The sequence below is a fragment of the Passer domesticus genome, chromosome 1 (genome assembly GCF_036417665.1).
Source record: "Passer domesticus isolate bPasDom1 chromosome 1, bPasDom1.hap1, whole genome shotgun sequence".
In the NCBI taxonomy this organism is placed as follows: domain Eukaryota; kingdom Metazoa; phylum Chordata; class Aves; order Passeriformes; family Passeridae; genus Passer; species Passer domesticus.
Window position 1 is genome coordinate 161,030,972 of NC_087474.1, and position 25,755 is coordinate 161,056,726.

Genomic DNA, 25,755 nt, shown 5'->3' on the forward strand with positions numbered 1-25,755 from the left:
ACCCCAAAAACGCCCAGGAGCCTCCCCCTCCCCGGCGCCCCAAAACCACCCCAGAGATTTCCGCGGGACCCCCAAAACCACGGCAGGGACCCCCAAACCGATCCCCGTCAATTCCCGGGGCTCCCCTCAGGAATTCTCCCCTCACGAATTCCCGCCGCGGGCCCTCAGGAGGAGCGCGCTGGGTTTGCCCGCAGGAATTCCGCTTCCCAGCGCTTGGGCAGCGCCCTCAGCTCCCGGTGCCGCTCTGTGGCCGCGGGATCGGGACCGGAACCGGGATTGGAACCGGGATCGGGACCGGGACCGGGACCGGGACCGGGACCGGGAATCGAACGGAGCGCGGGGGGGAACCCGGGGCCGCCTCAGAGCGAACCTCCCGCTCCGACAGCGCGCCAGCCAATAGGAATGCAGAAATTCGTGATCGACAGCGAAGCGAACCAATGAGCATCAGAGCACGGCAAAGAGCCCGCCCACACAAGCACAACCAATGAGAAGTTCTGATGAGCTTTGACAGACAGCTGGAAAAGCCAATAACATCGCGAGGCCCCGCCCTTAGGGCGGGTCTCGCTCGCTCATTGGCTGACGCAGCGCGCAGACCCGGAGGTGGAGCTTCCGTACGGGCAGGGGCGGGCGGGGGCTGCGGGCAGGCGGTGAGTGGGGGGCGCCATGTTGGGGGGGGCGCCGGGGCGGGTTTGGGGGTTCGGGGGGTCCCTGAGGGGGCTCAGGACATTGGGGGGACCCCGTGGGAGCTCAGGGGGTCTGGGGGCGCTGCTTGGGGGGGCCTGGGGGGGTTGGGGAGGGGTCCCGAGCTGGATCGGGAAGGAGGGGAGGGACCCTGTGGGTGGGACGGGCTGGATTTGGGGGGTCCAGGGGGGTCCTTGAGGGGATTTTTGGGGGGCTGGGGGGGCCCTGAGGAGGGGGGGGGTTGGGTTTTGGGGTTCCTCGCTCTGGTTTTAGGGGATCCCTGGGGTGGGCGGGGAGGGGTCCCTGGGCTCGGTCAGGGGGATTTGGGGAGTCCGTGAAAGGTTTGGGGGTCCCGGGGCTCGTTTGGGGGGTGCTGGGGACTGTTTTGGGGGTCCCTGGACTGGTTTAAAGGGTCCTGGACTGGTTTTGGGGTCCCTGGACTGGGTTTGGGGTCCCTGGACTGGTTTGAAAATCCCTGAACTAGTTTTGGGGTCTCTGGGCTGGGTTTGGGGTCGCTGGACTAGTTCAGGGGGTCCTGGACTGGTTTGGGGTCCCTGGACTGGTTTCGGGGTCTCTGGACTGGTTTAGGAGTCCCTGGACTGGTTTGGGAATGCCTGAACTGGTTTTGGGGTCCCTGGTCTGGCTTAGGGGTCCCCAAAGTGGTTTTGGGGTCCCTGGTCAGATTTGGGGGATCCCTGGATTGATTTTGGGGTTTCTGGACTGGTTTAGAAATCTCCAAACTGGTTTGGGGCTCTCTGGACTGGTTTGGGAGTCCTTAAACTGGTTTTGGGGTCTTTGAGCTGATTCTGGGGTCTCTGGGCTGGGTTTGGGGTCCCTGGACTGGGTTTGGGGTCCCCAAACTGGTTTAGAAACCTTCAGACTGGTTTAGGGGTCCCTGGGCTGGGTTTGAGAATCCTCAGAGTGATATTGGGGTTTCTGGACTGGTTTAGGGGTCCTCAAACTGGTTTGGGGGTCTCTGGACTGGTTTTGGGGTCCTGGACTGGTTTTGGGGTCCCCATAGTGGTTTTGGGGTCCCTGGACTAGTTTAGGGGATCTCTGGAGCACTTTGGGTGTCCCTGAACTGGTTTAGGGTCCCTGGACTGGTTTCAGGGTCCCTGGACTGGTTCAGGGAGTCCTGGATTGGTTTGGGGGATCTTTGGACTGGTTTGGGGTCCCTGGACTGGTTTTGGGGCCCCCAAACTGGTTTAGAAACCCCCAAACTGGTTTTTGGGTCCCTGGACAGATTTGGGGGATCCCTGGACTGGTTTGGGAATGCCTGAACTGGTTTTGGGGTCTCTGGGCTGGGTTTGGGGTCCCTGGACTGGTTGTGGGGTCTCCAAAGTGGTTTTGGGGTCCCTGGATTGGGTCAGGGGGTACTGGGCTGGGTTTGGGGTCCCTGGACTGGTTGTGGGGTCTCCAAAGTGGTTTTGGGGTCCCTGGAGTGATTATGGGATTTCTGGACTGGTTTGGGGATCCCTGGACCCGTTTGGGGTCCCTGGACTGGGTTGAAAATCCCTGAACTGGTTTTGGGGTCTCTGGGCTGGGTTTGGGCCCCCAAACTAGTTTAGAAACCCCCAAACTGGTTTTGGGGTCCCTGGAGTGATTTAGGGGTTTCTGGACTGGTTTTGGGATCCCCAAAGTGGTTTTGGGGTCCCTGGACTGGTTTGTGGGGTCCCCAAAGTGGTTTTGGGGTCCCTGGACTGGTGCAGGGATTCCTGGACTGGTTTTGGGGTCTCTGGGTTGGGTTTGGGGATCCCTGAACTGCTTTTGGTGCCCCCAAACCAGTTTTGGGGTCCCTGGACAGGTTTGGGGGATCTCTGGACTGGTTTGGGAATCCTTAAACTGGTTTTAGGGTCTCTGGGCTGGGTTTGGGGTCCCTGGACCGGTTTAGGGGTCCCCAAACTGGTTTGGGTGTCCCTGGACTGGTTTTGGGGTCTCTGGGCTGGGTTTGGGGTCCCTGGACTGGTTTAGGAGTCCCTGGGTTGGGTTTGGGGTCCCCAAACTGGTTTTGGTGCCCCCATACTGGTTTTGGGGTCCCTGGACAGATTTGGGGGATCCCTGGGTGCGCCTCACTCCAAGCCCCCATTTTTAGGAACTCCCCATCCCATCCCCCACCCCATTTCTCCCACAGCTTCCCCACGGGCGGCGGCGCCGACGGGAAAACCCCCCCGGAATTCCGGAACCTTCCCCGATCCGCCGCCATGGCTCCGTCGCGCAGCCGCTCCACCCAGATCCCGCCGTGCGTCCCAAAGCGCCAACTCCCGCCCGGATACTCGGATTCCCTCCTCTTCCTCTGCGCCCGCCGCATCGTGGCCCACCACCCGCTGCCCGTCCTGCCCGCGCTCCCCGCCCACCTCTACCCCATCCTCTTCCAAGCGGCGTTCCTGGACGGGCGACCCCTGGTCCTGCGCGATCTGGTGGCCGCGTGGCCTTTCCCGGTGCTCAACTTCCAGCGGCTCGTGGGGCGCCGCGAGCTGCTGCGGGACCATCCCTGCAAGCTCTGCGTCCAGGCCGTCATCCTGGCCGTGGTGGCGCAGCTCCGGCGGCAGCTGGAAGAGCCCGGACACGACGCCAGGTGGGTTCTGGGGGAGCTCGGTGGGGTCGCCGCCGCCGTTCGTCGTTTGCTCCATCCGTTTTCGTGGTTTGCTCTTGGTTTTGGTGGTTTCCTTCCTGGTTTTGATGGTTTCTTCTTGTATTTGATGGTTTCTTCTTGTTTTTGATGGTTCCCATCTTTGATGGTTCCGTCTCATTTTTGATGGTTCCTTCGTTGACGGTTCCTTTCCCATTTTTGATGGTTTCCTCCCGTATTTAATGGTTCCTTCTAGTTTTTGATGGTTCCTTCTAGTTTTTGATGGTTCCGTCTTGGTTTTGGTGGTTTCCTTCCTGGTTTTGATGGTTTCTTCTTGTATTTGATGGTTCCCATCTTTGATGGTTCCGTCTCATTTTTGATGGTTCCTTCGTTGACGGTTCCTTCCCATTTTTGATGGTTTTCTCCTGTATTTCATGGTTTCTTCTTGTTTTTCATTATTTCTTCTAGTTTTTGATGGTTTCTTCCCATTTTTCATGGCTCCTTCTCATTTTTGATGCTTTCTTGCCATTGTAGATGGTGACTTCCTTGATGGTTTCTTGCCAGTTTTGATGGTTCCTTCCTTGACGGTTCCTTCCCATTTTTGATGGTTTCCTCCCGTATTTCATAGTTCCTTCTAGTTTTTGATGGTTCCTTCTAGTTTTTGACGGTTTCGTCTTGGTTTTGGTGGTTTCCTTCCTGGTTTTGATGGTTTCTTCTTGTATTTGATGGTTCCCGTCTTTGATGGTTCCTTCTCGTTTTTGATGGTTCCTTCCCTGACGGTTCCTTCCCATTTTTGATGGTTTCCTCCCATTTTTCATGGTTTCTTCTTGTTTTTGATGGTTTCCTTCCTGGTTTTGATGGTTTCTTCTTGTATTCGATGGTTTCTGTCTTTGATGGTTCCGTCTCATTTTTGATGGTTCCTTCCTTGACGGTTCCTTCCCATTTTTGATGGTTTCCTCCCGTATTTCATGGTTCCTTCTAGTTTTTGATGGTTCCCGTCGTTTGACAGTTCCTTCTCGTTTTGATGGTTCCTTCCCTGACGGTTCCTTCCCATTTTTGATGGTTTTCTCCCATTTTTCATGGTTTCTTCTTGGTTTTGATGGTTCCTCCCATTCTTCATGCTTTAGGTGGTTGCTTTCTTGATGGTTTCCTCCCATTTTTCATGGTTTCTTCTTGTTTTTGACGGTTTCCTTCCTGGTTTTGATGGTTTCTTCTTGTATTTGATGGTTTCTGTCTTTGATGGTTCCGTCTCATTTTTTGATGGTTCCTTCCTTGACGGTTCCTTCCCATTTTTGATGGTTTCCTCCCGTATTTCATGGTTCCTTCTAGTTTTTGACGGTTTTGTCTTGGTTTTGGTGGTTTCCTTCCTGGTTTTGATGGTTTCTTCTTGTATTCGATGGTTTGTGTCTTTGATGGTTCCTTCTCGTTTTTGATGGTTCCTTCCCTGACGGTTCCTTCCCATTTTTGATGGTTTCCTCCCATATTTCATGGTTTCTTCTTGTTTTTGATGGTTCCTCCCATTCTTCATACTTTAGGTGGGTCCTTTCTTGATGGTTCCTTCCCGTTTTTTATGGTTTCCTCCTGGTTTTTGATGGTTTCTTCTTGTATTTGATAGTTCCCGTCTTTGACGGTTCCGTCTCGTTTTTGATGGTTTCTTGCCAGTTTTGATGGTTCTTTCCTTGATGGTTCCATCCTGTTTTTGATGGTTTCCTTCTGTATTTCATGGTTACTTCTTGATTTTCATGGTTCCCTCTAGTTTTTGATGGTTCCTTCCTTGACGGTTTCTTCCCATTTTTGATGGTTTCTTTCCTCCCGCTTTTTCATGGTTTCCTCATGTATTTCATGGCTCCTTCTAGTTTTTGACGGTTTCTTCTTGTTTTTGATGGTTTCCTTCCTGATTTTGATGGTTTCTTCTTGTTTTTGATGGCTCTCATCTTTGATGGCTTCTTGCTATTTTGATGATTCCTTCCTTGACGGTTCCTTCCCATTTTTGATGGTTTTCTCCCATTTTTCATGGTTTCCTCTTGGTTTTGATGGTTTCCTTCCTGATTTTGATGGTTTCTTCTTGTTTTTGATGGTTCCCGTCTTTGATGGTTCCGTCTCGTTTTTGATGGTTTCTTGCCAGTTTGGATGGTTCCTTCCTTGACGGTTCCTTCGCATTTTTGATGGTTTCCTCCCATATTTCATGGCTTCTTCTTGTTTTTCATGGTTCCTTCTCGTTTTTGATGGTTTCTTCCTGTTTTTGATGGTTCCTTCTCATTTTTGATGCTTTCTTGCCATTTTAGATGGTTCCTTCCTTGATGATTTCTTCTTGGTTTTGGTGGTTTCTTCATGTATTTGATAGTTCCCATTTTTGACGGTTCCTTCTCGTTTTGGATGGTTTCTTACCATTTTTGATGCTTCCTCGCCATTTTTGATGGCTTTTTCTTGCTCTTCATGGTTCCTCTGTTGATGGTTCCTTCCTGTTTTTGATGCTTCCCTCTTTGTTTTGATGATTCCTTCCTGTTTTTGATGGTTCCTACCACTTTTTTTATGGTTTCATGTGTTTTTGATGGTTTCTTTCTAGTTTTGATGGTTCCTTCCCATTTTGAACCATTTTTGACAGTTCCTTCCCTATTTTGATGTTTTCTGCCCATTTTTGATGGTTCCTTTCCATTTTTGAAGGTTTCTGCCTATTTTTGATGGTTTCCTTCCATTTGTGATGACTTCTTCTTGTTCTTGATGGTTCCCGTTTTTGATGGTTCCTTCTTGATTCCGATGATTCCATCTCAATTTTTATGGTGTCCTCTTGTTTTTGATAGTTCCCTCCCATTTTTGACGGTTTCTTCATATTTTCTGATGGTTTCCTCCATTTTTCATGGTTACTTCCCATTTTAGATTATTTCCTCCTGTTTTTGATGGTTTCTTCATGTTTTCCACCCGATTTTGATGGTTCCTTCACATTTCTGATGATTTCATTCCAGTTTTTGATAGTTCCTTCCTGTTTCCAATGGTTTCCTTCCTTTTTTGACCATTTCTTTCCGTTTTTGATGGTTCCTTCTCATTTTTGATTATTTCCTCCCATTTTTAATGTTTTCCTCCTGTTTCTGATGGTTTCTTCATGTTTTTGATGGTTTCCTCCTGTTTTTGATGGTTTCTTCCCATTTTTCCCAGCGGGTGCCGCCTGCGCGTGCTGGACGTGACAGGAGTTCCAGACGATCCAGCCGGCCGCGCTCCGGACGGGATGAGCGTCTGGTCCGGCACAGTGGCTTTGGCCAAGGCTTGCGTGGAGGTGTCCAAGCACCAACGGGAATTCCAGAGGCGCGGAACCAAGCGGCACAAAGGCCGCTCCGGAGCCGCCACGGCCGCGGCCGCCCCGCAGCCCCCGGGCGTGGACGTCCACGCCGACCTGTTCGTCAACGGAACGTCCTATGGGATCCTGCGCGACGCGCTCCAGACCGGAGCCGCCAGCCCGCTGCGCCTCAAGTGCCGCGAGTTCCAAGCGGAAAAGCTCTCCCTGGCCGGAATCGTGAGCCTGCTGGAAACTCTGGATCCCTCCTGCGTGCGGAGGGTGGATCTGCGCTTCCGGAATTTGGGATTGACCGGGCTCTCGGTGATCCTGCCGCACCTCTCGCGCTTCCCGGAGCTGCGCAGCCTCAAGCTCCAGTACAGCAACGTGGACGTGCGGCGCCCGACGCCGGAATCGGCCATCGGAATCCGGTGCCTGGCCGGGCAGCTGGGAATGCTGCCCAGCCTCCGCGAGCTCAACCTGGGATCCTCCCGGCTCTCCGGGAATCTGCGCCAGATCCTCTGGTGAGTTCTCCACGGAGCGGGGCCTGGTGCGCCATTCCCGCGCTCCCACGGGGATTCCCAAGGGTTGGGGGTCTTGGGGGTCTTTTCCAGCCTGAGTGATCCCGTGGTTCCAGGATTTCATTATCCTGATGTCCCATGATTCTGTTATCCCAATAGCTCATGACTCGGTGATTCTATTTTCCCATCGTTCCAGGATTCCAGAATTCCTTGGTTCCAGGATTCCCAAAGGTTGGTCTCGATGGTCTTGGAGGTCTTCTTCAATCTTAACGATCCCTTGATTCCATGATTTCATTATCCCAATATTCCCATGTTCCCATGATTCTGTTATCCCAATTGTTCATGACTCAGAGATTCCGTGATCCCATCATTCCATGATCCCAGGATTCTCAAAAGCTGAACTTGACAATCTTGGAGGCGTTTCCCAACTCTCAGTGATCCCATAATTCCAGGATTTCACTATCCCAACATTCCCACAATCCCATCATCCCAATATCTTACGATTCGATGATTCCATCATCCCATAAATTCAAGATCGCATAATTCCTGAATTTCAAGATTCCCGAAGGTTGGGTTCGATGGTCTTGAGGATCTCTTCCAACCTGAATGATTCCAGGAATTCTTTATTCCATTGTTCCCATAATCCCATGAATCCGTTGTCCCAATAGTCTACAACTCAATCCCATCATCCCATAATTTCATGATCCCATAATTCCTTGTTCCATGATTCCCAAGGTTTGGGCTCAATGGTCTTGGAGATCTTTTCCAACCTTAACGATCCCACATTCCTATGATCCCCTTATCCCAATAGTCTATGACTCCATGATTCCGTAACTCTGATTTTGTACCTCCATGATCCCATAATTCCTTGATTCCAGGATTCCCAAAGGTTGTACTTGATGATCTTGAAGTCTTTTCCTACTTCAACGGCTCCATGACCTCATAACTCGGTGATCCCATAATTTCATGACTCCCTGATCCCAGAATCCCAATATCCCATGATCCCACAATTCCATAACTCCATGATCCCAAGACCCCATGACTCCACAATGCCACAATTCCCTGGCTCCATGACCCCATAATTCCATGACTCTCAAAGGTACAACTTGATGTTCCTGGAGATCCTTCCCAACCTAAGTCATTCCGTAATTCCGTGATTCCATGGCCACGCCACGCCATCACCCCATAACCTCATGGATCCATAATTCCGTATCTCCATGATCCCATGATCCTCAAGTGTCAAAGTCAATGTTCTTGGAGACCTTTCCCGACCTGAGTTATTCCCTAATTCCATGACCCCATAATTCCAAAATCCCAGGATTTTCAGGGGTCACTATTTGATGTTCTTGGAGCTCTTTCCCAACCTCAGTCATTCCATAATTCCATAACCCCCCTATTTCATTCCACAATTCCCCATGATCCCATCATTCCATGATTCTCAAACCCTGAACTTGATGCACTTGGAGACCTTTCCCAACCTCAGCCATTCTGTAATTCCATGATGCCATTGTTCCAAAATCCCAGGATTTCAGATGACAAACTTGATGTCTTGGAGATCTTTCCCAACGTCAGTCGTTCCACAATTCCATGGCTCCATCATCCCACAATTCTGTGATTCTCAATCCTTGTACTTGATGTTCTTGGAGACCTTTCCCAAACTCATCCATTCCGTAACTCCATGATCCCATCGTTCCAGAATCCCAGGATTCCAGAGGTCAAAATTGATGTTCTTGGAGCTCTTTCCCAACCTCAGCCATTCCATAATTCCACTATTGGATTCCACAATTCCATGAGCCCATGATCCCGTAATTCCATGATTCTCAAGCCTTGACTTTGATGTTTTTGGAGACATTTCCTGACCTGAGAAATTCCATGGCTCCATCACCCCATAACTCCAAAATCCCAGGATTTTCAGAGGTTGAACTTGCTCTTCTTGCAGATCTTTCCCAACCTCACCCATCCCACAATCCCACGATCCCATGGACGCCATCCCAGCTCTCATTCCCCACGAATCCCAACAAATCCTCCCTGGGGCCTCACCTCTCCCTTCTCCCTCCCGCCAGCGACCTCCAGGCTCCGTTGGAAAGCTTGGAATTGGCCTTCTGCTCCCTCGTTCCCGCCGACCTCGCCTTCCTCTCCCAAAGAGTCTCTCCAGGACCCCAGAGCTCTGGGATCCCAGCATTCCATGATCCCATCATTCCATAATTTCATGATTTTCAAAGCTTGAACTTGATGGTCCTGGAGATTTTCCCCAACCTCAGCCATTCCATAATCCCGTTATTCTATGACCACGCAACTCCATGACCCCATAATCTCATGGATGCTTAATTCCACAATTTCATGATCCCATGATCCTCAACTGTCAAACTTGATGTTCTTGGAGACCTTTCCCAACATGAGTAATTCCATGATCCCATAATTCCAAAATCCCAGAATTTTCAGAGGTCAAACGTGATGTTCTTGGAGACCTTTCCCAACCTCAGCCGTTCTTTCATTTCATGACTGCATTCCACAATTCCATGAGCTCACGGTCCTGTAATTCCATGATTCTCAAACATTGAGCTTGATGTTCTTGGATGAGTTTCCCAAACTCATCCATTCCGTAACTCCATGATCCCATTGTTCCAAAATCCCAGGATTTCAGAGGTCAAAATTGATGTTCTTGGAGACCTTTCCCAACCTCAGCCATTCCATAATTCCACTATTGGATTCCACAATTCCATGAGCTCATGGTCCCATAATTCCATGATTCTCAAGCCTTGACCTTGATGTTCTTGGAGACCTTTCCTGACCTGAGAAATTCCATGATTCCATCACCCCTTAACTCCAAAATCCCAGGATTTTCAGAGCTCGAACTTGCTCTTCTTGCAGACCTTTCCCAACCTCACCCATCCCACAATCCCACGATCCCACGGACGCCATCCCAGCTCTCATTCCCCACGAATCCCAGCAAATCCTCCCTGGGGCCTCACCTCTCCCTTTTCCCTCCCGCCAGCGACCTCCAGGCTCCGTTGGAAAGCTTGGAATTGGCCTTCTGCTCCCTCGTTCCCGCCGACCTCGCCTTCCTCTCCCAAAGCTTCCACGCTCCGGCCCTCAAAAGGTTGGACCTGAGCGGCCACGACTTCTCCCAAGGCCTCCTGGAGCCGCTGCGGCTGCTCCTGGAGGAAACCTCGGCCTCGCTGCTGCACCTGGATCTCATGGAATGCCGCATGGCCGACTCCCACCTGGACGCGCTGCTGCCCACGCTGCGCCGCTGCTCCCGCCTGCGCTTCCTGGGACTCTACGGCAATTCCCTGTCCACGGCCGCGCTCAAGGATCTGCTCCAGAAAACCTTGGAGCTGCCCGACCTCCACCTGGTCGTGTATCCCTTCCCCGTGGATTGCTACAAGCCGGAGCCGCCGCGCCGAGTGCCGGGATCCCGGCGGATTTACGAGGAGCCCATGGATGGCGAACGTTTGGCGGCGGCCACCGCGGAGATTTCCCAGCTGCTGGCGAATTCCGGGAGAACCGACCTCGTCTGGACTTACAATCCCTACGGCCACGGAACCCTGGACTACTTCTCCTTGTGATTTGGGAAAAGCTCAGAGCGTCCATCATGGAAAAGCGCCGCCACCTCCTTCCCAAAATCCGGGCGTTCTCTGCCTCATCCCGGTGCTTTTCCGCCTCATTCCAGTGGGTTTTTTTCCTTTTATTTCGGTGCTTTTCCACCTGTTCTCAGTATTTTTCCAGCTCATCCCGCTTTTTTTCCTCCCCATCCCAAATTTTTTCCCTGATTTCATAGCATTTCTGCCACCGTTTGAGTTTGTTCCTCTCCATCCCGATAGTTTTCCCATCATCCCAATAGTTTTCCCCCTCATCCCGGTATTTTTCCGCCTCATCCCGGTATTTTTCCTTCCATTTCATTATTTTTCCGCCTCATCCCAGTGTTTTTCCTCCCATTTCATTATTTTTCCAGCCCATCCCGGTGTTTTTCCATCAGGATTGGCTTTGCATGGCCAATTTCCGGGAGGCTCCGGGGTTGGATTCTGTGGGAAGCTTCCGGAAGCTTCTCCCGTGTCCGACCGATCCTGTCGGGAACGGCGGCGTCGCCTCTGGAATAAAAATTGGGTTGGAAGAAACCAATCCAGGCACAGATGGAATTCCAGAGTGGGAATTTTGCAAAGCAACGACTCTGGAGATGATTCCATAGTGCTGGAGTGGAAATTCCCAAAATTCCGTGGCGCGTCCTGGAGCTGGATCTTGGCAGGGACCTGCGGATCCGCGGAAAAAGGAGCAGATTCCTGGGAGGAATCCCATGGATGAAAAAAAACCTTTGGAGCAGGATATTCCTGAAGGATTGACCCCTTGGAAAAATCCATGAAGAATTGTCTTCCGTGGGAGCGACGCGTTGGAGAAATCCGTGGAAAACTCTCGCCGTGGGGTGGATTGGCATTAGAAAATGCATGGAAAACTTACCTTGGGATGGATTCACGGAGAAATCCATGGAAAACTCGCAGTGGGATGGATTCACCTTGGAGAAATCCATGGAAAACTCCTGGGATGGCCTCCAGCGCTGCCGGAGGGATTGAGGGAAAGCCGGGAACGAGGGATTTGGGGGAGGGAAAAGTTGGATTTGGGGTCTTGTTATCCTGCTCTGATTCCGCTGGAAATAAACTCATCCTATCCCATATCCCGAGTCTGTCATTCCCGGATGAGATTTCCTGAGGAATCTCTCCTCATCCATAGATCCTCCATTATTTCCTTCATTTCCACCTTATTTTGCTGTTTTTTCACTTTTTTTGGTGGTTTTCCGCCTCACCCCAGGTTTTTTTCATTTTATACCGGTGTTTTTCCGCCTCATGTTGACGGGTTTTTCCCCATCCCAGCATTTTTCCACTTTTTCCCTGTATTTTTCCACCTTTTCCCAGTGTTTTTCCCCTCATCCTGACGGTTTTCAGCCTCATTTTTGTATTCCCCCCCCTTATCTCAGTGGTTTTCCACCTCATTCCTCTGTTTTCTGCCTCATTTTTCTGCTTTTCCACTCATTTTTGTATTTCCCCCCTCATCCCAATGTTTTTCTCCCTTATTTTGATTTTTTGCACCTAAATTTTGGGGTTTTTTTACCTTATCCCAATATTTTTTCCCCCTCATTCTGGTGGTTTTCAACTTCATTTTAGTATTTTGGGCCTTATTCCATTTTTTTCCCACCTTATTTTGTTATTTTTCCACCTAATTTTGGTGGTTTGGGCCTTATCCCCTCAGATTTCTACATAATGTTTCTATTTTTCCCCACATCCCAGTAATTTTCCCCTCATCCCAGCATTTTCCATCCCATTTTCATATTTTTTTGCCTCATCCCAGTGCTTTTCCAATTCTTGGTGCTTTTCCACCTCATTTTTGTGGGTTTTTACCTCATTTCAATACTTTTCCCCTCAGCCTGGTGCTTTCCCCCCCTTATTTTTTTTCACTTTTTCACCTAAATTTTGTCTTTTCCCCCATATCTCAGTGGTTTTCCCCTCATCCCGCTATTTTCACCCCCATCCCAATATTTCCCCGCCTCATTTTGTTTTTTCCCCCCTCATTTTCCATTTTCCCCCCTCATTTTCCACTTTCCCCCCTCATTTTCCACTTTCCCTCCCCATTTTCCACGTTCCCCCTCATCCCGCCATTTCTCCACCCCATCCCGGGCAATTTTCTACCTCATCCCGGTGCTTTTTCCCTCAGCCCGAGATTTTTCTGCCTCATTTTCCAACCTTTTCCCTCAGTCCGACGTTTTCCCCGGCTCATTTTCCAATTTTTTGCCTCAGCCCGACATTTTTCCGCCTCATTTTCCAACTTTTTCCCTCAGCCCGACATTTTTATACCCCATTTTCCAACTTTTTCCCTCAGCCCGACATTTTTACGCCTCATTTTCCAACTTTTTCCCTCAGCCCGACATTTTTCCGCCTCATTTTCCAACTTTTTCCCTCAGCCCGAGATTTTTTCCGCCTCATTTTCCAACTTCTTCCCTCAGCCCGACATTTTTCCGCCTCGTTTTCCAACTTTTCCCCTCAGCCCGAGATTTTTCCGCCTCATTTTCCAACTTTTTCCCTCAGCCCGACATTTTTCCGCCTCGTTTTCCAACTTTTTCCCTCAGCCCGACATTTTTCCGCCTCATTTTCCAACTTTTTCCCTCAGCCCGACATTTTTCCGCCTCATTTTCCAACTTCTTCCCTCAGCCCGACATTTTTCCGCCTCAATTTCCAACTTCTTCCCTCAGCCCTAGATTTTTCCGCCTCATTTTCCAACTTTTTCCCTCATCCTGGAGATTTTTCTGCCTCATTTTCCAACTTTTTCCCTCAGCCCTAGATTTTTCTGCCTCATTTTCCAACTTTTTTCCCTCATCCTGGAGATTTTTCTGCCTCATTTTCCAACTTTTTCCCTCAGCCCGACATTTTTCCGCCTCATTTTCCAACTTTTTCCCTCAGTCCGAGATTTTTACGCCTCAATTTCCAACTTTTTCCCTGAGCCCGAGATTTTTATACCTCATTTTCCAACTTTTTCCCTCAGCTCGAGATTTTCCGCCTCATTTTCCACCTTCTTCCCTCAGCCCGACATTTTTCCGCCTCATTTTCCAAATCTTTCCCTCAGCTGGAGATGTTTCCGCCTCATTTTCCAACTTTTTCCCTCAGCCCAAGATTTTTCCGCCTCATTTTCCAACTTCTTCCCTCAGCCCGACATTTTTCCGCCTCATTTTCCAACTTTTTCCCTCAGCCCAAGATTTTTCTGCCTCATTTTCCAACTTCTTCCCTCAGCCCGACATTTTTCCGCCTCATTTTCCAACTTTTTCCCTCAGCCCAAGATTTTTCCGCCTCATTTTCCAACTTTTTCCCTCAGCCCGAGATTTTTCCGCCTCGTTTTCCAACTTTTTCCCTCAGACTTTTTTCCGCCTCATTTTCCAACTTTTCCCGCCTCATTTTCCAACTTTTCCCGCCTCATTTTCCAACTTTTTCCCTCAGTCCGAAGTTTTTCCGCCTCATTTTCCACCTTTTTCCCTCATCCCGGAGCTCTTCCCGGCGCCTGTGGAGCCCTGAGGGGAAAATGGCGGGAAGCTGCGGGGGGGGCGAATCTATACGGGATCCGTGAGGGCGCGCAGCGCCAGGAGTGTCCTATAGGGGATTTTCATGGTACCGCTGAGGCTCTATAGCGCTCTGAACCCCTATAGAGAAAATCTGTGAGCTTTTAGAATAATTCTATAGAATCTATAGATCTACAGCGTTCCCTACAGCAACGGAACCGCACGCTGCGCTTCCGCTTCCCCCCGGAACCTTTTCGTTGCCGCACCGCCCGCGGTGCCCTGGCATTGCGGTCCCCCAGGCGGCCGCTTCCGGGTGTCGCGGCTGTCGCTGTCGCTGTCGCCTGTCGCGACAGGGAGGCGGCCCGGCCGAGCCGGGGGCCGCCGGTGGCTGCGGCCATGAGGGCGGGGGCGCTGCTGCGGCTCTGCTCGCGCCCGGCGCTCCCGTACCAGCAGGGGCAGCGGCCGGGGCCTGGAATCCGCGAGTATTTTTATTACCTCGATCACCACGGGCAGGTGAGGGGGGGGGGGGGGGATCGATAAAAGATCGATAAGGGATCGATAAGGGGTCGGGAGGGGGTTTTGGGGAGTGGATCCCGCCTGGATTCTGGGGAGATTCCGGAAAAATCGCGAGGAGGATTCGGGTGGGTCAAAGATGGATCCCAGATAAAACCCGGGAGGGTCCTGGGCAGATCCCAAAATAATTCCGAAATAAACCCGGATTAAAGTTGAATTAAACCCAAATAAATCCCAAATATGTCCCAGATGGATCCTGGCCACGTCCCAGACAAATTCCAAAGAATTCCCAAACTCAGCCTCCAAAGGAATCCCAAAAAACCTTTCCATGGACTCAGAACAAACCCCAAAAAATTCCCGAAAATCCCCCAAAAAAATCCCAAAAATCCCCAAAAATCCCAGCTGGATCCCCCTAAAAAACCCCCAAAAGGATCCAGGACCGATTCCGAACCCATCCCAGGGAAAAATCCCGGGGTTTTTTGGGGAAAATTCCCAAAAATTTTGAGGCTTTTCCCCGCTTTTTGTGCAGCTTTTCCTGGACGACACCAAGGTCAAGAACTTCGTCACCTGCTTCAAAGGTACCGCCCTAATTAAGCTAATTACCACCTAATTAACTCGTCCTCTTGTTAATTGGGGGCTGAATGGTGATGAGGAGTTGGTTTGGGGCTTTAATTAGGATTTAATCCTTAATTGGGGGGGAGTTAATTTGGGAAGGGGTGGGGAAAAGTGGGAGCCCCTAATTTGCATATTAATAGCGGATTAATTAATAATTCACTGGTTAATTAGTGATTTTCTCAGAGGTTAAGTTCCCTAATTATGGAATCTGGAATTAATTATGTAATTCACTGATGAGTTGATTAAGAAATCAGTTTTAAATTTGAAAAATTCGTTTTTAGGAAGAATTTTTCTTTTCCCGATTTTTCTGTTCTCTCATCCCTAAAATTCCCAGAAAACCCCAAAAAATCCCTCAAAAAAACTCCAAAAAAACCCAAAAAAACCTCAAAAAAACCAGGAAAAAACCACAAAAAACTCCACAAAAACAAAATAAAACGAAAACAGAAAAACCACCACAAAAAACGGAAAAAATCCTAAAAAACTTGAGAAAAAAAAACAAAACCCACAAAAAATACCCCCAAAAAAACCTCCAAAAAGACACCAGGAAATAAAAACTAAAAAACAAAAACCGGGAAAAAAAAAAAAAAAAAAAAAAAAAAAAAAAAAAAAAAAAAAAACAGAAAAAAAAAACAAACCAAAAAACCCCAAAAAACTCAAAAAAACAGAAAAAAAACCCACAAAAAACACCAAAAAACTCCACAAAAACAAAATAAAACAAAAACAGAAAAACCACCACAAAAAATGGGAAAAAATCCAGAAAAACTTGACAAAAAAAACCCCAAAATCCACAAAAAATACCCCCAAAAAACCTCCAAAAAGACACCAGAAAATAAAAACTAAAAAACAAAAACAGGGGAAAAAAAATTTTTTAAAAACCTAAAAAAAAAAAAAACACAAAAAAAAAGAAAAAACCCTCCAAAAAGACCCTGAAAAAACCCCAAAAAATCAGGAGAAATACCTCCAGAAAACCCAAAATCAAACCTGCTAAAAGCCACTTAAAAAACCCAAAGAAGCACCAAAATCCCATCAAAAAAACCCAAAAATGTTAATGGAAAAAAAAAAAAACACCACAAAAATCCTAAAGAAACCCCAAAATACCACTGGAAAAACCCCAAAAATCACTTAAAAAATCAACAAAAACCACGAGAAACACCCCAAAAATCTTAAAAAAAAAAAACACCCAAAAAAAACCCCAAAAAAGGGCAAAAAAAATCTCAAAAAACCCCAAAAATCCACTCCAAAAACCACCAATAAAACCCCAAATAAGCACTGGGAGAACCCCCAAAAAAAGCCCCAAAAAATAAAAAAATGACCAAAAAAACCCCCAAAAAACACTGAAAAAAACCCAGAAAAAACAGGAGAAAACTGTCAGAAAAAACACCCAAAAAAACCCCAAAAAATCACCCCCAAAAAACCCCAAAAGCAGCACAAAAATCCCTGAAAATGAGCTGGAAAAACCCCAAAGAAACCACAAAAAAACCACTGGAAAACCTCAAGAAACGCCCAAAAACCCTGGAAAAAAACCTAAAAAAAAAAGGGAAAAAATCCCCAAAAAAATCTAAAAAAAATCCCCAAAAATGCAAAAAATCTCCAAAAAAACCCCACAAAAATCACCCCAAAAATCTTCACAAAAGCCCCAAAAATGGCAAAAAATCCCTTTTAAAACACCCCAAAAGCTGCCAAAAACCCCGAGTAAAGCACTGCAAAAACCATGGAAAACCCTCCCCAAAAAAACCCTAAAAAGCCCCAAAAAACCCAAAGCCAACCCCAAAAGAACCCCAAAAAAAACCCAAAAAAAACCCAAAAAACCCCAAAAATCCACTCCAAAAACCACCAATAAAACCCCAAATAAGCACTGGAAGAACCCCCAAAAAAAGCCCCAAAAAATAAAAAAATGACCAAAAAAACCCCCAAAAAACACTGGAAAAACCCCAGAAAAAAACGTAGAAAACTGTCAGGGAAAAAAACAACAAAAAAACCAAAAACACCAGAAAAAAAACCCCAAAAAGACTCCAGAAAAACCCCAAAGAAACCCCAAAATGCCACTTGATGAACCCTGAAAATCACCCCAAGAAACTGAAAAATAATCCAAAAAAACCCTGAAAAACTCCATAAAACACCCCAAAAAATCAGCAATAAAACCCCAGAATTGCCACCCAAGGCACCCCAAAAATCTGCATGAAAACCCCAAAAAATGGCAAAAAACCCATCCAGAACCCAAAAAAAAGTAAAAAAAAAAAGACCAAAAATCTTCCAAATAAGACTGGAAAAACCCAAAAAAACCCCAAAAAAACCCCAAAAACTATCACAAGTATGACCAAAAAGACCCCAAAAAACACTGGAAAAACCTCAGAAAAAAATCCAAAACACAAAAGCACCTCAAAAATCTCCACGAAAACCCCAAAAAATGGCAAAAAAACCCCATCCAAAACCTGCCAGAAAAACCCAAAAAAAAACGTAAATAAGAATGGAAAAACCGCCAAACAACCCCAAAAACCACTGAAAACACCCCAAAAAAAACACCAGAAAAACCCCAAAAATTTCCAAAAATCCCTCAAGCCACAAAAATCCATCTAAAAACCCGCAAAAAACACCAAAAAAAACCCCAAGAAACCCTGGAAAACCTATGGAAAAAAACTCAAAAAAACCCCATAAAAACCTCAAAAAAAAAAACCCCGAAAGACCTCAATAAGATCCGGAAAAACTCCTGAGAAATCCCAAAAAAACACATGGAAAAATCCCCAAAAACTGGAAAACAACCCAAAAACCACCAAAGAAACCCCATCAAAACCACCAAAAGCACCTCAAGAAATCTCCACGGGAACCCAAAAAAAAGTCCAAAACCCGACCAAAAAACCTACAAAACCAACCAAAAAATCACCAAAAAACCCCAAATAAGACAGCAAAAATCCCAAAAACCAGCACAAGAATGACCCAAAAAAACCCCAAAAAACACTGAAAACATCCCAAAAAACCAAAAAAATTACCAAAAATCCCCAAAAAAAGCCGCCAAAATCCATCTAAAAACCCGCAAAAAACACCCAAAAAGACACTGAAAAAACCTCCAAAACTCCCACAAAAAGCATCTAAAAAACCCAAAAAAACACCCAAAAAATCCCCAAAAACCACCAAAAATCCTTCATAAAATCCTCAATACAAACCTCAATACAAACCTCAAAAAACCCCTGGAGAACCCCAAAAAAACCCCGGAAACCCCAAAATAATCATCAGAAAAATCCCAAAAACCCGCCAAAAAAACCTACAAAAGCACCATAAAAACGAACACAAAATCCTGAAATAAGACCAGGAAAAAACTCAAAAACCACCACAAGAATGACCAAAAAAAACCCAAAAAACCACTGAAAACACCCCAAAAAAACCCCAAAAATTTCCAAAAATCCCCAAAAAAGCCGCCAAAATCCATCTAAAAACCCGCAAAAACCACCAAAAAAAGCCCCAAAAAACTCCAAATTCACCCAAAAAACCACCTAAAAACACCAAAAAAAACCCAAAAAATCCCCAAAAATCCTTCATAAAAACCTCAATAAGAACCTCAATAAAAACCTCAAAGAAACCCCTGGAGAAACCAAAAAATCCCAAGAAACCCCAAAAGAACCACCAGAAAAATCCCAAAAAAGCAACATAAAAACCTACAAAACGAACAAAAAACCACCAAAAAATCCTAAATAAGACCACAAAAAAACCCAAAAACCAGCACAAGAATGACCAAAAAAAACCCAAAAAACCCTGAAAACACCCCAAAAAAACCCCAAAAATTTCCAAAAATCCCCAAATAAGCTGCCAAAATCCATCTAAAAACCCACAAAAAACAACCCAAAAAGACACTGAAAAAACCTCCAAAAGTCCCACAAAAACCATTGAAAAAAAACAAAAAAAAGCCAAAAAATCTCCGAAAACCACCAAAAATCCTTCATAAAAACCTCAATAAAAACCTCCATACAAACCTCAAAAAAACCCTGGAGAACCCCAAAAAGACCCCGGAAACCCCAAAAGAACCACCAGAAAAACCCCAAAAAACCGCCAAAAAATCCTACAAAATCAACAAAAAAACACCAAAAAATCCTAAATAAGACTGAAAAAAAACCAAAAAACACCACATGAATGACCAAAAAAACCCCCAAAAAACACTGAAAAAGACCCAAAAAAACCCCCGAAAACACCCCAAAAAACCCAAAAAAATTTCCTAAAATCCCCCCAAAAAACCAGCAAAATTCATCTAAAAACCCGCAAAAAATCATCAAAAAAACCACCAAAAAAAAACCAAAAAACCCCACAAAAAACGCCAAAAATCACCCAAAAAAACCCCAAAAATCACGAAAAATCCACAAAAGAGTCCCAAAAAACAGCGAAAAAAACCCCAAAAAGACACTGATTAAACCTCCAAAACTCCCACAAAAACCATCGAAAAAACCAAAAAAACACCCAAAAAAACCCCCAAAAAGCACAAAAAATTCTTCATAAAAACCTCAATAAAAACATCAAAAAAACTCTGCAGAACCCCAAAAAGATCCCGGAAACGCCAAAATAACCATCAGAAAAACCCCAAAAACGCAACATAAAATCCTACAAAACCAACAAAATATTACGAAAAAACCCCAAATAAGGCCTCAAAAATCCCAAAAACCACCATAAAAATGACCAAAAAAATCCCTAAAAAACACTGAAAACACCCCAAAAAACCCCCAAAATCCACCAGAAATTTCCACAAAACCCTCAAAAAAGCCACCAAAATCCATCTAAAAACCCACAAAAAACACCAAAAAAGCCCCAAAAAAAATCCCAAAAATTTCCAAAAATCCCTCAAAAAAGCCGCCAAAATCCATCTAAAAACCTGCAAAAAATCACAAAAAACGTCCAAAAAAACCACCAAAAAACCCCAAAAGTCCACAAAAGAGTCCCAAAAACCAGCGAAAAAAACCCCAAAAAGACACTGAAAAAACCTCCAAAACTGCCACAAAAACCATCTAAAAACCCCAGAAAAACACCCAAAAAAACCCAAAAACCACCAAAAATCCTTCATAAAAACCTCAAAGAAACGCTGGAGAAGCCGGAAAAAACCCTGGAAACCCCAAAATAAGCACCAGAAAAACCCCAAGAAACCATGGAAAACCTGTGGAAAAATCTCAAATAAACCCATAAAAACTTCAAAAAAAGAACCCCAAAAAACCACCAGAAAAAGCCAAAAAAACCCGCCAAAATCCATCTAAAAACAATCAAAAATCCACAAAAAAACCCACAAAAAACCCAAAAATCACAAAAAAATCACCCAAAAATCCACCAGAAATTTCCACAAAACCTTCAAAAAAGCTGCCAAAATGTATCTAAAAACCTTCAAAAAAGACCAAAAAAACCCCAAAAAACCCCAAAAATTTCAAAAAATCCCCAAAAAAAGCCGCCAAAATTCATGTAAAAACCCGCAAAAAATCATCAAAAAAACCCCAAAAATCACCCAAAAAACCACCAAAAATGACCAAAAAATCACCAAAAAAAACCACAAAAAACCCCAAAAATCACCCAAAAATCCCACAAAAAACCCAAAAATCACCCAAAAAACCCCCAAAAATCCCAAAAACTCCCCAAAACCCCAATTTCCCCGCAGACGTGGCGTTCCTCTCGTTCTCCTCCCGGCGCCTGCAGCGGAACCGCAGCGGGCGCTCCCAGGCGCAATTCCCGTTCCTCTTTCCCCTCATCGCGAAAATCTCCAGAAAACCCAAAAAAATCTCCACCAAAACCACCCAAAAAAACCTCCAAAAAAAATCCCAAGAAACCATGGAAAACCTGTGAAAAATCTGAAAAACCCCATAAAAACCTCAAAAAAAACCCCCGAAAAGACCCCAAAAAGACACCGGAAAAACTCCTGAGAAATCCCAAAAAAACACTTAAAAAATTCCCAAAAAACTGGAAAACAACCCAAAAACCGCCAAAGAAACACCATAAAAACCACCAAAAGCACCTCAAGAAATCTCCACAGAAACCCCAAAAAAAAGTCCAAAACCTGCTAAAAAACCCCACAAAAACCAACAAAAAACCACTAGAAAACCCCAAATCAGACCCGAAAAAAACCAAAAACCACCACAAAAATGACCCAAAACAAAACCCAAAACACCCCAAAAATCCACCAAAAATTTCCAAAAATCGCCAAAAGAAGGCGGCAAAATCCATCTAAAAACCCGCAAAAAAATCATCAAAAAAACACCAAAAAAAAACCCAAAAAAACCAAAAATCGCCCAAAAAACCACCAAAAATCACCAAAAAATCCCAAAAACTCCCCAAACCCCCCCCTTTCCCCGCAGACGTGGCGTTCCTCTCGTTCTCCTCCCGGCGCCTGCAGCGGAACCGCAGCGGGCGCTCCCAGGCGCAGTTCCCGTTCGTGTCGCGCTGCCGGGAATGCTCGCCGTGCTCCCGGAGAACGGGAAGGGTTTGCGTGGGAAAGGCTGAGTTTGGGAAGGGTTTGAAACTTCCCGATTCTGCTTCTGGGGCATCGCGGAAATTCCCAAGAAAACATCGAAAAAACTCCAGAAAAGCCAACAAAAAATTCCCCAAAAATCCCCAAAAATCCACAAAAGTGTCCCAAAAAACAGCGAAAAAACCCCAAAAAGACATTGAAAAAACCTCAAAAACCATCGAAAAAACCCAAAAAAAACCCCAAAAAGACACTGACAAAACCTCAAAATCCATCGAAAAAACCCAAAAAAAAACCACAAAAAAACCCCAAAACCACCAAAAATCCTTCATAAAAACCTCAATAAAAACCTCAAAGAAACCCCTGGAGAAAGCAAAAAAATCCCAAGAAACCCCAAAAGAAGCACCAGAAAAATCCCAAAAACGCAACATAAAAGCCCTCAAAAGCACCATAAAAACTACCAGAAAATCCTGAAATAAGACCAGAAAAAAACCAAAAACCACCACAAAAATTACCTAAAGAAACCCAAAAAACCACTGAAAACACCCCAAAAAACCCCCAAAAATTTCCAAAAATCCCCAAAAAAAGCCGCCAAAATTCATGTAAAAACCCGCAAAAAACACCCAAAAAGACACTGAAAAAAACCTCCAAAACGCCCACAAAAAGCATCTAAAAACACAAAAAAACACCCAAAAAAACACCCAAAACCACCAAAAATCCTTCATAAAAACCTCAATAAAAACCTCCAAAAAACCCTGGAAACCCCAAAAAAACCATCAGAGCAACCCCAAAAACCCGCCAAAAAAACCTCAAAAACCAACCAGAAAACCCCAAAATAAAACCCGAAAAAAACCAAAAACCACCAGAAAAGTTTCCTAAAAAAATCTCAAAAAACACTGAAAACACCCCAAAAAACCCCCAAAATCCACCAGAAATTTCCACAAAACCCTCAAAAAAGCCGCCAAAATCCATCTAAAAACCCACAAAAACCACCAAAAAACCCCCAAAAAAATCTCAAAAATTTTCAAAAATCCTTCAAAAAAGCCGCCAAAATCCATCTAAAAACCTGCAAAAAATCACAAAAAAGTCCAAAAAAAACCCACCAAAAAACCCCAAAAATCACACAAAAAGCCCAAAAATCCACCAGAAAAAGCCCCAAAAATCCCGCCAAAATCCATCTAAAAACCTTCAAAAAAGACCAAAAGAACCACAAAAAAAACCCCAAAAATTTCAAAAAATCCCCAAAAAAAGCCGCCAAAATTCATGTAAAAACCCGCAAAAATCCATCAAAAAAACACCAAAAAAACCGCAAAAATCACCCAAAAAACCACCAAAAATCACCAAAACTCCCCAAAAACCCCCCTTTCCCCGCAGACGTGGCGTTCCTCTCGTTCTTCTTCCGGCGCCTGCAGCGGAACCGCAGCGGGCGCTACGAGGCGCACTTCCCGTTCGTGTCGCGCTGCGGCCGCGAGCGGAATTTCCTGCGCTGCTCCGACCTGCCCGTGGTTTTCACCCAAGTCCTGCCCGCCGGCGGCGGCGCCGATTCCCGCCTGTCCTACTGCGGCGGCGGCGCCGCGCTGGTGGTTCCGTTCCGGCCGGGAATGCTGGCGGTGCTCCCGGAGAACGGGCGGCTCTACCACCCGGCGCCGGAACGGGTCGGCGGCGTTGGCTTGGTGCGCTCGGCGTTGGCCCAAGAGTTGAGCTCCGGGTTTCGCTTCCAGGACGGGCCCGAACAGCCCCCGACGCATTTTTGGTGGGAAGGGAGGGAGTATCGGCTGTCCGGGGAAATTCTGGGAATTCTGCGGGCGGAGAAGTCGGGATTGGAGGTTGGCGCGGCGATTTCGACGTCCTAAATGCATAAAACGCCCCGGAAATCCTAAAGAAATCCTAAAGAAATCCTAAAGAAATCCTACTGAAATCCTAAAGAAATCCTACTGAAATCCTAATGAAATCCTAATGAAATCCTAAAGAAATCCTAAAGAAATCCTAATGAAATCCTAAAGAAATCCTAATGGAATCCTAAAGAAATCCGAATTAAATCCTAAAGAAATCCTAATGAAATCCGAATTAAATCCTAAAGAAATCCTAAAGAAATCCTAAAGAAATCCTAATGAAATCCTAATGAAATCCCAAAGAAATCCAAATTAAATCCTAATGAAATCCTCAAGAAATCCTAAAGAAATCCTAAAGAAATCCGAATGAAATCCAAATTAAATCCTAATGAAATCCTAAAGAAATCCTAATGAAATCCGAATGAAATCCTAAAGAAATCCTAAAGAAATCCTAAAGAAATCCTAATGAAATCCTAAAGAAATCCTAAAGAAATCCGAAGGAAATCCTAAAGAAATCCTAATGAAATCCGAATTAAATCCTAAAGAAATCCCAAAGAAATCCTAAAGAAATCCGAATGAAATCCTAATGAAATCCCAAAGAAATCCTAAAGAAATCCTAAAGAAATCCTAATGAAATCCCAAAGAAATCCTAAAGAAATCCTAATGAAATCCTAATGGAATCCTAAAGAAACCCCAATGAAATCCCAATAAATGATTCCCTCCTGTGTTGTTTCCGGGTTCATTTGGTTTGTTCCGTTCCCCCCCGAGTCGCAATGGTTGGGTCCCTCCCGTGGCAGTGTCACTTCACTGTCCCCACCCCTGTCCCCTCTGTCAATGCCCCCCGAGCTCCCGTCCATCACCCGCCGTCCCCTCCCCTCTTTCCGGAACGTTCTCCCGTCCTCGGTGCGCGATTGGCCCGGGAACAAGGGTCCCTCCCTGTCACGTTCCCGATTGGCCGGCGGCCATGTTTGTCGCGAGTTCGTTCCCTGCCGAGTTCTCCCTCATTGGTTGAAGCGTTGGATGTCCCGCCCCCTTTGTCATCGGCTGTGGGGTTGGGATTTGGGGTGAAGGGTTTGGGATTTGGGGTGAAGGGTTTGGGATTTGGGGTGAGAGATTTGGGGATTTGGGATGGGGGATTTGGGATGAAGGGTTTGGGATTTGGGGTGGGGGATTTGGGAGGAAGGGTTTGGGATGAAGGGTTTGGGGATTTGGGAGGAAGGATTTGGGAATTTGAGGATTTGGGGATTTGTGATGAAAGATTTGGGGATTTGGGATGGGGGATTTCGGATGAAGGATTTGGGATGAAGGGTTTGGGATTTGGGATGAAGGGTTTGGGATGAAGGGTTTGGGGATTTGGGATGGGGAATTTGGGATGAAGGATTTGGGGATTTGGGATGGGGGATTTCGGATGAAGGATTTGGGATGAAGGGTTTGGGATGAAGGGTTTGGGGATTTGGGATGAAGGGTTTGGGATTTGGGATGAAAGATTTGGGGATTTGGGATGGGGGATTTGGGATGAAGGGTTTGGGGATTTGGGAGGAAGGATTTGGGAATTTGAGGATCTGGGATTTGGGATGAAGGATTTGGGGATTTGGGACGGGGATTTGGGATGAAGGGTTTGGGGATTTGGGATGGGGGATTTGGGACGGGGGATTTGGGATGAAGGGTTTGGGATGAAGGGTTTGGGATGAAGGGTTTGGGGATTTGGGAGATTTGAGGATCTGGGATTTGGGATGAAAGATTTGGGGATTTGGGACGGGGGATTTGGGATTAAGGGTTTGGGATGAAGGGTTTGGGGATTTGGGATGAAGGGTTTGGGGATTTGGGATGGGGAATTTGGGATGAAGGATTTGGGGATTTGGGATGGGGGATTTCGGATGAAGGATTTGGGATGAAGGGTTTGGGATGAAGGGTCTGGGGATTTGGGAGGAAGGATTTGGGAATTTGAGGATCTGGGATTTGGGATGAAAGATTTGGGGATTTGGGATGGGGAATTTGGGATGAAGGGTTTGGGGATTTGGAATGAATGATTTGGGGATTTGGAATGAAGGATTCGGGAATTTGAGGATTTGGGGATTTGTGATGAAATATTTGGGGATTTGGGATGGGGGATGTGGGATGAAGGGTTTGGGAACTTTGGACCAAGGATTTGGGATGAAGGATTTAGGGATTTGGGATTAAGGATTTGAGGATTTGGGATAAAGGATTGGGAATGAAAAATTTCAGGATTTGGGATGAAGGGTTTGGGATTTGGGATGGGGGATTTGGGATGAAAGATTTGGGGATTTGGGATGAA

The 25,755-nt window shown here is 46.1% G+C and overlaps 2 protein-coding genes across 3 annotated transcripts; both read left to right on the forward strand.

Moving 5' to 3' along the window:
- Window positions 1-528: 528 nt before the first annotated feature.
- LOC135286554 (leucine-rich repeat-containing protein 14-like) lies at window positions 529-11,708 on the forward strand. Of its 2 annotated transcripts, XM_064399629.1 has the most exons (4): window positions 529-647; window positions 2,813-3,256; window positions 6,404-7,042; window positions 10,035-11,708. In XM_064399629.1, the coding sequence occupies exons 2-4, from the start codon at window positions 2,883-2,885 to the stop codon at window positions 10,606-10,608; spliced, it is 1,587 nt and encodes a 528-aa protein (XP_064255699.1). In that variant the 5' UTR covers window positions 529-647; window positions 2,813-2,882; the 3' UTR covers window positions 10,609-11,708. The 2 variants fall into 2 exon arrangements, with proteins under 2 accessions (XP_064255699.1, XP_064255700.1); XM_064399630.1 differs by lacking the exon at window positions 529-647 and having other exon boundaries at window positions 1,027-3,256.
- Window positions 11,709-14,317: 2,609 nt separating this feature from the next.
- C1H8orf82 (chromosome 1 C8orf82 homolog) lies at window positions 14,318-23,774 on the forward strand. Its single transcript, XM_064399640.1, has 3 exons — window positions 14,318-14,588; window positions 15,118-15,166; window positions 23,002-23,774. The coding sequence occupies exons 1-3, from the start codon at window positions 14,472-14,474 to the stop codon at window positions 23,478-23,480; spliced, it is 645 nt and encodes a 214-aa protein (XP_064255710.1). The 5' UTR covers window positions 14,318-14,471; the 3' UTR covers window positions 23,481-23,774.
- The last annotated feature ends 1,981 nt before the right edge of the window (window positions 23,775-25,755 follow it).

Bases quoted from the DNA above. Each gene is read 5' to 3' on its own strand.
- C1H8orf82 (XM_064399640.1), top strand. From the start codon at position 14,472: ATGAGGGCGGGGGCGCTGCTGCGGCTCTGCTCGCGCCCGGCGCTCCCG. The intron at 14,589-15,117 runs GTGAGGGGGGGG...CTTTTTGTGCAG, and splicing joins ACCTCGATCACCACGGGCAG to CTTTTCCTGGACGACACCAA. The intron at 15,167-23,001 runs GTACCGCCCTAA...CTTTCCCCGCAG, and splicing joins CTTCGTCACCTGCTTCAAAG to ACGTGGCGTTCCTCTCGTTC.
- LOC135286554 (XM_064399629.1), top strand. From the start codon at position 2,883: ATGGCTCCGTCGCGCAGCCGCTCCACCCAGATCCCGCCGTGCGTCCCA. The intron at 3,257-6,403 runs GTGGGTTCTGGG...CATTTTTCCCAG, and splicing joins GAGCCCGGACACGACGCCAG to CGGGTGCCGCCTGCGCGTGC. The intron at 7,043-10,034 runs GTGAGTTCTCCA...CCCTCCCGCCAG, and splicing joins AATCTGCGCCAGATCCTCTG to CGACCTCCAGGCTCCGTTGG.